This window comes from Lutra lutra, chromosome 13 (assembly GCF_902655055.1).
Source record: "Lutra lutra chromosome 13, mLutLut1.2, whole genome shotgun sequence".
Taxonomy (NCBI): domain Eukaryota; kingdom Metazoa; phylum Chordata; class Mammalia; order Carnivora; family Mustelidae; genus Lutra; species Lutra lutra.
The window spans coordinates 18,408,680-18,421,375 of NC_062290.1; the positions used below are offsets into that span (position 1 = coordinate 18,408,680).

General features: G+C 50.4%; 1 protein-coding gene and 1 long non-coding RNA gene across 7 annotated transcripts in view; one reads left to right on the top strand and one right to left on the bottom strand.

The window, feature by feature from the left end:
- Nucleotides 1-12,696, top strand: part of LOC125083154 (uncharacterized) — a 44,790-nt gene that overhangs the window by 11,517 nt on the left and 20,577 nt on the right. For 5 of the 6 annotated variants that reach the window (XR_007122185.1, XR_007122187.1, XR_007122190.1 and 2 more), the window contains 2 exons: nucleotides 2,861-3,140; nucleotides 4,767-4,895. This is a non-coding gene — a long non-coding RNA (uncharacterized LOC125083154). Of the gene's footprint in view, nucleotides 1-2,860; nucleotides 3,141-4,766; nucleotides 4,896-7,079; nucleotides 11,924-12,696 lie in introns of those variants that run through there. The other variant, XR_007122186.1, reaches the window with a different exon arrangement.
- Nucleotides 245-12,696, bottom strand: part of LOC125083152 (guanine nucleotide-binding protein subunit alpha-14) — a 189,123-nt gene continuing 176,671 nt past the window's right edge. Inside the window, exons 3-7 of the mRNA XM_047699154.1 lie at nucleotides 8,880-9,034; nucleotides 6,338-6,466; nucleotides 4,869-4,998; nucleotides 1,964-2,117; nucleotides 245-1,298 (exon numbers count right to left, since the gene is read on the bottom strand). Coding sequence (XP_047555110.1) covers nucleotides 1,108-1,298; nucleotides 1,964-2,117; nucleotides 4,869-4,998; nucleotides 6,338-6,466; nucleotides 8,880-9,034 — 759 coding nt within the window. The 3' untranslated portion in view covers nucleotides 245-1,107. The remainder of the gene's footprint in view (nucleotides 1,299-1,963; nucleotides 2,118-4,868; nucleotides 4,999-6,337; nucleotides 6,467-8,879; nucleotides 9,035-12,696) is intronic.

A 12,696-nucleotide genomic window follows, 5' to 3' on the forward strand; every position in this document is an offset into this window, starting at 1 on the left:
ATTTACTCAGTTCTTCTGGGTATCTCTCCTGTACACAAAGGCATACATAATATTAAACTAATGTGGTCCCCCGCTCCCCGCCTCGTTAATCTGTTTTGTGTGGGGATCTCAGCCAGGAACCTAGAAGGTAAAAGGAAATTTATTTTTCCTCCCCTACAGGGACAAAGTTTGAGTTAGAAAAATGCTGTGACTTTCATAGTTTATATCAACCATGAGCTCAAAGAAACACAACATAACCCAGTGCTAATGGCAGAATGGTATATTCTTAGCCTCCTCAGAAAGGCACAGAATCCATGGTTCCAACACCAAATCTGTGGTGGCCATCAGAACTTTGGCAGGGGTGACGTTACATTTGTTAAACAATTTAGGCTTTTAGCCATTTTATAAGTTTACAAGACTGCCAGAGACTTTATATAATCAGTCATATACACGCGCGCATGCACACATACACACACATATTTTTCACCACTACAACATCTGTGCTGCCTAGAGCTCCTTTATGTCAGCTTCAACTGCATGGTGATCAAATTATGACAAAACTAAGATACACTGACATGGTCATTAATTTGGCTTAAGAAATAACACACAAAAAAAACTTTAAAAATCTTTGATGGCATGTTAAATGCATACTTCAGCATGAAGAGAAAAAACCACTCAATTTAAAATCTCTAAATTACAAGATTTAATAAAAAGCTTCAAACCCATTAACTTTTAAACAACAAAAAAACTCCACCCAACTTAATCCTAGAGGTCTCAAGGCATGATCTATAAATTAACAGACTCTTCTGTTATAGGTTGTGTTAAGGACTATTATTAAACACCTTTTAACTTAAAGCAACAACACAGTAAATCACGGTGGCTTTTAAATTTTCCATAAAATATCAAATTCAAAACTTACACAAAATCTCATAGCCAAAAGTCAAGAAAAGAAATATAAAAACACAGGCTTTGAAATAGTTGGCTAAACTCCAGCATCTCACACAGTCCATCACCCGTCCCTGGGGCCTGTGCAGCGGGCCTGGTGCTGACGTCACCAGCAGTGGCAGATAAAAGGGAGGAGCTTGCAGATCCTGTCCTGTGGGATGGGTGAGGCGTGGGCGGCAGCTTCTAAACCAAGTTGAACTCCCTCAGGTTGAGCTGGAGAATTGTGTCCTTCACAGCCGCGAACACAAAGCGGATATTCTCCGTGTCTGTAGCACATGTGAAGTGAGAATAGATGACTTTCTCTTTGTCAGGATTCTGATCTTGGTAGAGCTTCAGGATAAAGTCTCTGGCGGCTTTGACATCCTGCTTCGGTCCTAGTCAAGAGTGCGGGGACAGGAATGAAGAAAGCCCCTAGACCTCAGGTCCTCCCCACAGTCAAGGTTCATGATACTCCTGTCCTCACATGGGATCCTTCTCTGAGTGATCTTACTCCTAGAGAAGAGTTTACCTGGGCTGCTAACTTCTTTTATAGTTCATAATGAACCTGTAAAAGAGACTTTGAAAAGGCCCACTGCTATCTAAAAAGTGCACTTTAAAGCAATTTGTTGAAAAACAGTGACCCCATGTTCTGGTTTGGGCCACTCAGGCAGACAGAAGTGGACTAGGAGCAGGGGAAGGAAGAGCATAGGATTGGGACTGGACCCCCAGGTCTGATGTTACAGCATGAGGGCTCTTGCCACACGGCCGATGCAAGTGAGGAAGGCCGGGGAGCACCGGGGAGGTGCCCTCCTCGAGTGCAGAAGAGGGTGGGGGGAGCATGAGCAGGACTTCCCCGAAGAGGATGTGCCTGAGCTGGGTCTTGGAGGACAAGGTGGAGTTCACAGGGTTGGCATGTGTGGAGGGGGTGAGGCAACAACAGAACCGTGCACCTGGAGCTTCCATGGAAAAGTCTGTTAGGGGCAGATCGGGGAGGCCCCTGGGCTCTGTCAGTAATGCTGGTCGGATGCCAGGGAGGTCAACAAGAGGGACACTTACTTACCTGTGTATTCTGGAAAGTAGCTAATTAGATGAGAGTACATGATTTTCTCCTCTAAAAGATCCTTCTTATTTAAGAACAAAATCACAGATGAGTTCAGAAACCAGGGATAGGTAATAATGGTTTTAAATAAGGCTTTGCTCTCCTCCATGCGGTTCTAAGTGAGAAACAAGGGACTTAGGGTTAATAAAGAAAAACAATACTTTGGAAGCACCAAGCCAGAGTGCTGGTACCACCCATGTGTCCCCTCGCCCAGCTGCCACACCACTGTCCGTGCTGAAGCTGGTAAGCACAGGGCACCCCCGACCCCCAGGACACCAGGCCTTGAGCTTCTCTTTACCTCTCTTCCGTTCTGACTCTCAAACACCCCCTCCTGAGTCTGTTCTCCTGCAGCACCCCAAATAAACATACAAAATATAAGGCTTTTGTGAAACTTGGAAAAAGGTTCATGCCCATATTTGGCAAAAATTTTCTGTTAAATTATTGGGATTACCAAGTGGTGAAAATGCATAACGTAGACCTGAGACACCCACTGTAATTGGGGGTGGGCTTCCAGACCACAAGAGGAAGGGTCCTCTGGGACCGATGCTACTGAGCACCTTCCCTGGGCTGCACCTTACAGGTGGGTAATACAGGTGAGGTCTGCTAGAGGAGCAGGGTCCCCATTTTATGGATGACCATACTAGTGCTCATAAATTTAAATTAGGTCCCAAGTCCGTGTAAATGTAGGATCTGGTCCAAATTATGTAGAAAAAGAGTAAAAATTTAACGATAGACGTTGGCAGGAATATATCAAATGTTCCTAATTTAGGGAGAGTACCCAGGGCACACAGAAATCTTATCTGGTGACAATAATTGTTCTAGATTGTACTCTGAAGTTGTTTTTTTTTTTTTTTTCAGTCAGCTCTGCAGAGCCCACTGTGGAGCTTGAAGTCATACCCTGACATCAAAGCCACATGCCCCACCGACTGAGCCAGCCAGGCACGCCTGCTCTCAAGGATTTCTAAGAGTAAAGAAATAAAAACTTCCCTTTATAGAGGGCAGCGGTCAAAGACATGAAAGCCTTGCACACCCGCTCCAGAGGAATAAGTCTGTCTCCCTGCAACTCCTGCATACCTGGGCCCACTCTTCTATACAGCACATTCTTTGCAGTTAAGATCTGGAATTCATTACCTGACAGGTAACCCCTCAGTTGTTTTTAAAGCTTTAAAAAAACTTATTATGGTCTTATCAATAATGGTCTACAAGAAAGTTGACCCTTGAACACCACAGGAGTTAGGGGGGCTGATACCCTGGCACAGTTGGAAATGTACATATAACTTTTGACTCCCCCAAAACCCTACTAATACCTTACTGTTGACCAGAGTCTCACCAATAACAACACATTTTATGTGTAATGGATGTTATATTCCATATTCTTTCACTAAAGCTAGAGAAAAAAATGTCATGAAGATAATCCTAATGTAAATACACTTACTGTACCATATTTATCAGGAAAAAAAGCTCATGTGTAAATGGACCCGGGCAGTTCAAACCTATATTGTTCAAGGATCAGCTATACATGAAGAAACAATTCCTGTAAGCCCAGCGTACACATCACATATCTACCTGCAGGAGGGCGAGTCTGGAGGGGAGTTCCTCTCCCAAATACCTTGTGGCTTTTAGGAGAGGAGAAAATGTCTAATTTGTAAGCATACTAGGTTGAGGCACTGGTCCCTTCTGCCCCTGAATAATCTTTTGAGTTTCCGGAGAAACATCATTAAATAATCCTGAGACAAATTTGGAGCTCATTTTTCGTATTGATAACTTGAAGCCTTTTCCTTTTTTTTTTTTTTTAAATGTCCCTCCTGGAAAAGCTGGGTGGCAGCCAAGATTCTTCTTTGTACAATGAGACCAGTAAATGGGCTAATCCTCCCCTAATTAGCTAATGTAACTCTGCTCCTCAGAGAAAAGCCTGCTCTCAAGAAATACAAAATATAATTTGTTCATAGTTACTGCCTAATCCTGGGCAGAATGCTTTACTGGTTTACTACCATGACCTAGAAGGAAGAGATATTTTTCTGTAAGATCAGGATGTCTCGTGCAAGGCTGGGGAAAAGACAAGGGGAGGACAGTGGTATCACACAGCCCCACCTCCCAGAGAAGGGACAGCGACAGCTGTCCTCGCGCTCTGGGCAGATGTGGTTGCTGCCGTCCCCCACAGCTGGCACTACAGCAGCTCTGCAGAGGACGTGGAATGCCTGGCTGGGGAGTATCAGAACAGCTCTGAGCATCTCACACCACTGCTTAGCTCAGTTAGGACCTCATTTGGAAGCCCTGTGGAGAGAGACCGGGAAGCCTGTTCCCACATGCTTATGAGAAAGAGCACTGCTCAACTTTGGCTGTGCACGAGCACCTCTGAGGGGCTTGGCAAAGATACCCCCGACTCAAACCCAAGAAATACAAATCTCTACTGTGACTTCCAAAGATGATCTTTTCTGGAAACTCCCCGGGGGATTCCAATATGCATGCAGCCAGGACTGAGAACCAGTGCTTTCGGGACGCTCTACCCTTGGCACCACCTGAGATCCCAACCCAGGCTCAGCCCACCCCCACCCCAGCTGCATGAGTCTGCAGTTGGACCCATGTGCCAGGTTCCTCTTAAAGATCCCCAGGGAATTCCAGGCCAGTGATTCTCAAACTTTCATGTGTATTTGAATGAGCTGGAATCTGGTTAAAATACAAGTTCTGATTAACTCCGTGTGGGTAGATTGGGCATGCATTTCTAACAAGCACGAAGGTGATGCTGGTCCTCTTAATTCCACAGGCTACACTTGGAAGAGCAAGATAGTATAACCTCAAGAACAGAACCTAACGCCAGAGCAGGCCGGCTTGCACACAAACAGCTGCCCCTCCCCACCCAGCATACCTCGTTGTCACACTCAGCCAGGACCTGGTCGTATTCACTCAGTGCAACCAAAAAAATAATGGAGGTGACACTCTCAAAGCAGTGAATCCATTTCCGTCTCTCAGATCGCTGGCCACCAACATCTACCATCCTGTTCGACACAAACACAGAGCATCCAAAGGGTAGAACACATGGCTCTTTGGAGATGGACAGGAATCATATTGTGGAAGTCGGCACGCCTCAGGATCTTCGATAATGTTTTAGAGTGGAAAGGGGCTTCAGACGCCAGTGTTGAAGCACCGCTGCTTTCGGCGGAGAGGGACCCTAGGTGCTTCCTAGCGAAGCAGGCACGGAATGTAAGGGGGGTTACTGGAGACAGTGCCGTGGCGGTCACTCGGGGAGCCTGCTCGGGGACGCCGGTCTGGAAGCAGCTGCATTCGTCCGGGCAAAAAGCACAAGCATCACGTAAATGTCCCTCTAAGCACTGTTGAGCGCCAGGCACCAGACCCGGGAGGGGCAGAAAGGCAGGCCCTCTTCCAGGCCCTCCCCGCTGCCTGTTTCCCACGCTCCTCAGACGCACCCACCAGTCCACATGACGTGGAAGCCACCCCTTCTGGGCTGTAAGACCTGGAGGTCTCCCCCCGTCCCCTGTGGCAACCCGAAGGCTCTACCCGGGGCTTTGGGAAAAGACTCAAGGGAGTCAGAGCCCAAAGATGGGTGTAAGCTCGGACGCTGCAGGAGGCAGGCGGTTTACAGAAATGAGTCAAGTGCGTCTCTCCAGAGACGAACAGCAGGCAGCCTGGAGAATGCTCGGGGCCCCAGCTAGTGGCTTGACGGCTAGGCAGCTGCAGGCAAGCAGCACCGGGCAGAAGTGCGGGCCCCCACCCGCGCCTCAACCTTTCAGGAGCAACCAGGGATCAAATGTTAGCGAAATGGGCCAGTTCTTAAATACTGGCTCAAAAGTGACTTAGAAAACACCAAGTGGGCCACAGAGAATACAGCTGGGGACCAGATTCAGGGTTCAGAAGTAGCTGGCAGCACCGATTCTAAAAAGCTCAGAGTCATAAATTCATGGAGACCCAGATGCAGATTTTCAAGGGGCTGGACCAGGGGGCTCCCCAGTGCCACAATGCTCCAGAGGCCCGGAGATGAAATGGGGTTCACAGACAGGACCCGGGCGTGGAAGGACCGGACTGGTGTCATCTCCACTAGAAAAGCATCATGTAAAAACGCCGATGGGGATCAAGGGAACGAACGGGTATAAAAGTGCTCTGAAATGTTCTGAGACTGTTCTGTTCCAAGGGGAACAGGAAGGGGAGTTCCTCTCTGATCTAGAACTTGAGACCTCTTGTCGTGTTACACACTGAGATGGAGAGGGTCAGATGCCTCTAGGAGACAGACCCCTTTGAGGAATAACACACTTAAGAATCCCTCCAGGGACTTCCAAGGCCACACAGATTGGGAGGACCATGTCAGGGAGACAGTCTTACCGAAAGATGATGTTTTCCAAGTCAAACGGATACTCGATGATGCCGGTTGTGGGCACTCGGACGCGAAGCACGTCTTGCTGTGTTGGCACAAACGACGGCATGGCGATGCGGTCAAGGTCAGTCAGGTAACTGCGATATCAGACAAGGCACCAAGACTCATTTTAGACAAGAGAGAAGCGTCCATCCGATGACTCCCAGCACCCCCACGGGGTTCATGGTTCCATCCGAGCCCACCTGGAGAGCTGGTGCTGGACGGTCTCCCCACCCCCCGCTATGTTTGGGAGAGAATATGGATCAGAAGCTTCCATGAGTCCCCTGAGAAATCTGGGAATAATGCCATCTCTTCCTCCAGGCTCTAAGCGTTCCCTCTCCCTGGCCAGTGAGGGAGCCAGCGGGTCAGAAGGAAAGGATGTTGGGATCTGGTCTCTGACCTCTCAGCTGCCTTCCTCCTTTCAAAGCCCACCCCCCTCCCACATTCGCCCCCACCCAAGAAACATTATAGAATGGAGATGCTGTTCTTAAAGTCTTTGCTCAATGATTTTGAGTTTCTACGAAAATACAAAGGTATAATACAGGCCAACTCAAAGTTCTTTCAAAATAACAAGATAAAGCTTACCGTTTATTGGGACATTAAACATCTAAAATCAGCCAACACTTGTCTCGGATTATTTTTGGCTGCAGCGTAAAATTCCTAAACTGAAAACAAATTACTTTTTCTGTTTTCTTGTGTTTTAACTTCAAGGCCATTATACAAGGCATTTTTGAGTAAAAGAACTATAACCCATGCCCTGGCCAACGATGGAGGGGGTGCTTTGGGGCGTCCTGCCCAGCACGGCTTCCCTGCTCCTCGACCCTGCACAGCGGCTGCTGAGCGAGGACCTCAGAGCGTGGTGCTGAGCAAGGGGCATGAACGGGAACCGAGGGGGAGCTCAGGGTGGCAGGCGGGCCGTATTCACTGCGCAGCCTTCCATGCAGGAAGCAAACCACCCTCCATCGGGCCATCTGTCACCAGAGGACAGAGAACACAGGCTGGCCCACAGCAGCACACATTGAATTCTTCTGAACTGAATGCCTTTCCCAATAAGTAGACCGCTCTGGCACAGCTGCGACCCCCATGGACCTGGACTGAGTCAGTGCGGCAGCTCCCCAGCTGGGGCAGCTGCTGGCGTATGAGCGCAACTCTCTCGGGGGGCAGCACGGTCCCCCGAGCCGTTTCCTACATTCCTCTCAGTGCACAAGCCCCAGTTCTCAGCGCTCTACCGTGCTTCAAGCAGCTCCAGAGCCTCCAGGGGGCTCTTCCCAGTGGCTCTACGTCCAGAGCCCCGGCCACTCCCCAGAACATTCACAGAAGCAAAGGACACTGGGTGGCCTCAGGGAAGGGCCAGAGATGCCCTCACAGATGTGGAGTTGTCGCCCCCTCCACAGCTGTCCACCCTCCTCCCTGGGACACTGCCTACCTGCCTTCTGGCTCTTTCCTGAGCTGATCCCAGACCTTCTCGGGGCTTCTTTTATTTCCTTTTCCTCCTTGGCTGCTCTACCACACCTCAATGTCCCTGTGATCAGATTGGTTGTGCCGGCCTGGGGTAGTAGCCTGAAACACTCAGCCTGGCACTAGCACCAAAGGGAGGCCACGGACACCGGAGGGGGGACTGCAGGTTTCTTCTCCTGCCGGCTGCCTTGTCCAGACGATCGGGGTGAACTGTCCCCCCACACCAGCTTGGGGGGCAACAACAACCCCCAAAGGGAAGGGGAAGGGATTCTGAGGCCTCCAGAGGCTGGGAGACGACGCGGGGCAAAAGGGAAAGAGCTGAGCTCCAGAAGCAGGAAGAACCGCCTCTTCAGGCAGGAACGTGACCAATCTATTTGTCCAGGGACCTAGCGGACAGAGGCACTGCCTCCCAAAATTCTCAAAGGAAATTCTGTGGTCACCTTGCGATAATTTGCATGCAGGACCATCTATTTCCTCTTACTTTAGGGATTAATGATTTAAAACCAGAGCTTTATGAATCAAAACTATAGCGCGGAGGTCATCCCAGGGAGTCATTAAGCAAAAGGCTTGCGGACCGAACGTCCTCCCTGTGCTGGGCCTGCAAAACCTGTCGTACCCACCAGAGGGCAGCACCAGATCAGACCTGGAGCAGGCCTATTGACTTCAGATTTGAGGGCAACCGTTCCTGCTGTCTACTGATCAGGACACCAGAAGGCAGAGGGCTATGGTGAGGAGGAAAGGAGAAGCCGGAGGCAGCGGTAGTCTTTACTCAAGTCACAAGATTTCAGCACCCCAGATGAGATGAGCTCCCTCCAAAGAACCTCACATTTGACTGAGCTTCTCATTGAATAAGAGAGGCTTAGAACACAGCGAAGAAAGGTGGGTATGGACAAGGACAGAGATCTGGGGGTCCACAGCTTTTAGGAAGTGGTAAGACACACACCGAAGTCAGAGGGGGATAGTGACAAGCCCACATTTCACAGGCCGCTCCCTTCTCCCCAGTGAGAGGCTTCTTTGAAACAGGGACAACGTGTGCCTGGGCTCTGCACTCACTATTTGGCCGAGTCTGACAGCTGGTACTCCCTTCTCCTGTCGTAACACTCCTGGATTCCTGGGTCCTCCCAGAGCTGCTTGATGGCCTCCACCTGGTCCCTGGACAGGGCGCAGACCTTGTCCACTTCCACTTCTTTGATTAGCTGGGCATTTTCCTGCATGAAGGAAAGAGAACCTGTCATTGGGCGAAGGAAAGGAAGCCACCCCGTTGGTGACATGGGGACAAGACTTCCCCAAGGGAAGTGGCTTAGGGCTATGGGTTAGGGACAGTCTCCACTCACACGCAAGCCATGCAGTGGCAGCTCCTACCCGTGTAGACGATGTGGCTGCTTCACTCAGGGAGAGCCACAGAGAGACCTGGACCTATGGCTTTTGGTCCTATCAGCCTCCAGGGGCCAGTGCCACTGGCATTTGGCACCCATTGGTTGAACAGAGAAACCCAAGAGCCAGGGATCCTCTCTGTCATTTGAACATCTGCATGGCAGGCAGAGCAGTCTGAACTGTTCTCATTGTCCGGGCGTCTCAGGGGTGGGGTGGCGGGTGAGGCAGCTGTGAGAGAGGGCCTGGGCTGCAGAGAACAGACAAACACTGACATCACCAGCTAGCTGGGTCGGTCGGCTCACTTTTCCACTTCCACTTTTTTTTTTTTTTTTTTAATATAACTCAGTAGACTTTATTTCTTAGATCAGTTTTAGGTTCACAGCCAAACTAAGAAAGTTCAGAGAGTTCCCATACTGTCTGCTTATTTGTCATCAGACATCGCTGATAAAACTCCTTCCCATTTGGAGAGCCACTCCCACTGCAACCCCTGCCCAAGTCAATCATTGCTTTATTATTCTATTTGTCATTATTATCCTTCAATAACTATTGCTCTAATACTCTTGCTCCATTATTACAGTACTTAAGATTACTGCGGTCATTATTACTATTCTGTCAGTTACCATTCATTGCCCACTTCCTGTGAGCCAAGAGGTGCACACACATTACCTCATTTAGTCAATGTAAGACTAGCACGGGGCCAGAAATCTTGCCAGACCTTAGCAAATGAAAATGATATGGTTGGCGCACATCCTCGTGTCCCTGTGTTGGCCACAGAGATCCAACACCCCATCCCTTGGCTGCAGGTTGCAGAGACAAGGAAATCCGGCCTCTCCTCTGCTCCCCCATCCCGGCCCGGCACATCTCCGGGCAATGACATCATGCGGAGCTGGCTGTTCACTGGCCGCTGTGCCCTGCTTGCCGAAAAGGTGCTTATATCTTGTGTTATTCATCCTCATTAACAATCCAACAGGAAGCTGGAGAAAGGGGAGATCTTAGAGATTTACTTGTCTTGGGGCAAAACCGAGGGCCCTGATGAAACCAGCATGACTTTGCATCCCTCTCCATCAAGAGTGGCTATTAACTCTTCCCCCTGGACTGCGGGATCCTCGGCAGGGAGAGGGTCCCAGTCGCAGAATCTCAGATGGGTCTTGGCAGCATGGGTGGGTGGGAAGCGCCCTGGACCGGGAATAAGGAGCCTGAGTTCTAGTGCATTTGGGACTTGTAAGGACCTCAGCAGTTCCCTATCTCCACATCCTCATTTGTAAAAGGAGCCAAAGACTTTCAAGGCATCTGGTTTATCAGTTATAAAGTATTACCCAAATGTAAGCAACACCAGCCCTATTATTGTGACAGATGCCTAACACTGTTGGCAGAAAGAGGACACACTGATGGCCTTCCAGCCACGACTTCGAATCCTGCCCGCGAGCACATCTGGCATCCCCTGCCCAGTCCAAGCCAGAGAGCGCGCACAGCCCAGAGAAGCTGGACAGTGTGTGCCCGGAGCCTCGGGGCTGGCTTCCTCACGCTTCCCTGCCTGCCTCCGCTACCCTCTTCCTCCCGAATAGGATCAGATGGTCTCTCCCCACCCTGGGCTTGGCTCTTCCCTCGGCATTGAAAGGATCTGTTTCCTTCCCCGTCTTTGTAACGAGCCAGTGTCTTAATGCTCCCGATATCCCAGAACCCAGTGCAGTGGCACGGGCAGCCCGCAGACATGCCGCCCATACACCCGTCCATCACTGGAACAAAGAACATCCCGAGAAAGTAACAGCCGAAGAACGTGAGGGCAGGTGACGGCAGCCTGTGCCGGTCCCAGCAAGAGCACAGAGGAGCTCGAGGGCAGGAAGGGCTCTCCCAGGAGGAAAAGCCCTGGTGACTGCTGGCCAGCCTGTCTTCCTCACTCTTCCCCCCGCAGGCAGAATCCTTGCTTCTGGGGTGCCTGCCTCTCGTGCTGCTCTCCTAACTACGACTTTTTTTAACACTTATTTTTAAAGTAATCTACCCCCAGAGTGGGGCTCGAACGCATGACCCCGAGACCAAGAGCCGGCAGCGCCCCCTACATGCAACGATTACATTCAGCTCGCCTGTGGAGGGGCAGCCCGGTGAGAGTCCCACCTTCCTGAGCGAGTACGATGAGCAGAGACGCCCCGCCACATCACCCTGCATACCGAGCTCGAGCGAGACATCCTCTTTCCTTGTGTGTTCCTGCAGCGTAACCGACGCTATCCTGACGGCTGCACGGCGCAGTGGGTAAGCCCAGTATTTGCCTCTTCCAGGAGGGAGCAAAGGGGAGCCAGGGAGGTATCCCCGAGGAAAGCCGGTTTCGCCACCGGGATGCAGGGGATGGATGCTGGGGAAGGACAGCCCTGAGCCTCCAGGTAACCAGCGGGGCTCAGCCAGGAGAGCAGTACCCAGTGACGGTTCAGCCAAGTGAGGGACAATGCAGGGACTCTGGCTTGAAGAAGAGGGGACCACGGTCTCCTTAGAGACTAAGGTTTCTAAGGAGACTGAGGGCCCCCCTAGAAACCCAACAACTGGGAACTGGGTTTGGAACCGACTAATTTCAAGGAAACCAGAAGTACTCCAAGTTCAGAGCTCTCCTCCCAGCTAGGTCTCCCACCTGCCTGAGGTGGTTCTTTTTCAGCTTATTTTGAGATAATTTAAGACTTGCAAAAATGTGGGGGAAATGGCACAGGAGTTCCTCTCTGCCTTTCGAGAATGCCCCCGTGTTGATAATTTATGACCACGCGTATCATCCATCCCCTCTCCCTCCAAATGTGTGAGACACACAAGCACACACACACACACACACACACACACCCCTTCTGCCTGAAATATCTGCGGGAAAGTCGCAGACACAATGCCTCTTCGTCACTAAAGACTTCAGTGTGATTTCCTCAAAACAGGACACAGGACTACAATGACCAAAATCAAGAAATTAATATTGACACAATATTGTAATCTCACCCGGAGACCTTCTCCCGAGTTTGTCAGTTGTCCCCTCAATGCCCTTTATCTGCCCCATCGAGGGTCACAAAACACATCGACTTGCCTCTACTTATCTGGAAAGGTTCTGTGGTCAGAAGTCGCTCGCTCACCGCGATCACGGTATGACGAAGACACAGATGGGAAGACGGCGGGTAGGGGCATGCCTCCGCCGAGGCCCGGAGACGGTTCCAGGAAAAGAATACTATGAAAGGCGGGTTGCCATGAGGAAGAGAGGGACCTGTTTTTAAATAAATTTTATCGACATGTGACTTCTGTACACTGTGAACAACATCTGTGTGTTATAGAAAGTGGGGTTTGGGGCCTATTTTCCTGTGACTTGGCTACATACCTCCCTGCACAGCAGGAGCAGGGGGAGTGTGACGAGCGTGTTCACACACCTAGAGAGTTCCGCCATCTGAGAGCTGGGCGAGGGCGGGGGGGCATGTGTGTGGAGCAGCTCTGTGTGCAATGTGGGAGCAGCTCTCTGTTAAAAGGGGCTCCTCACACTGAG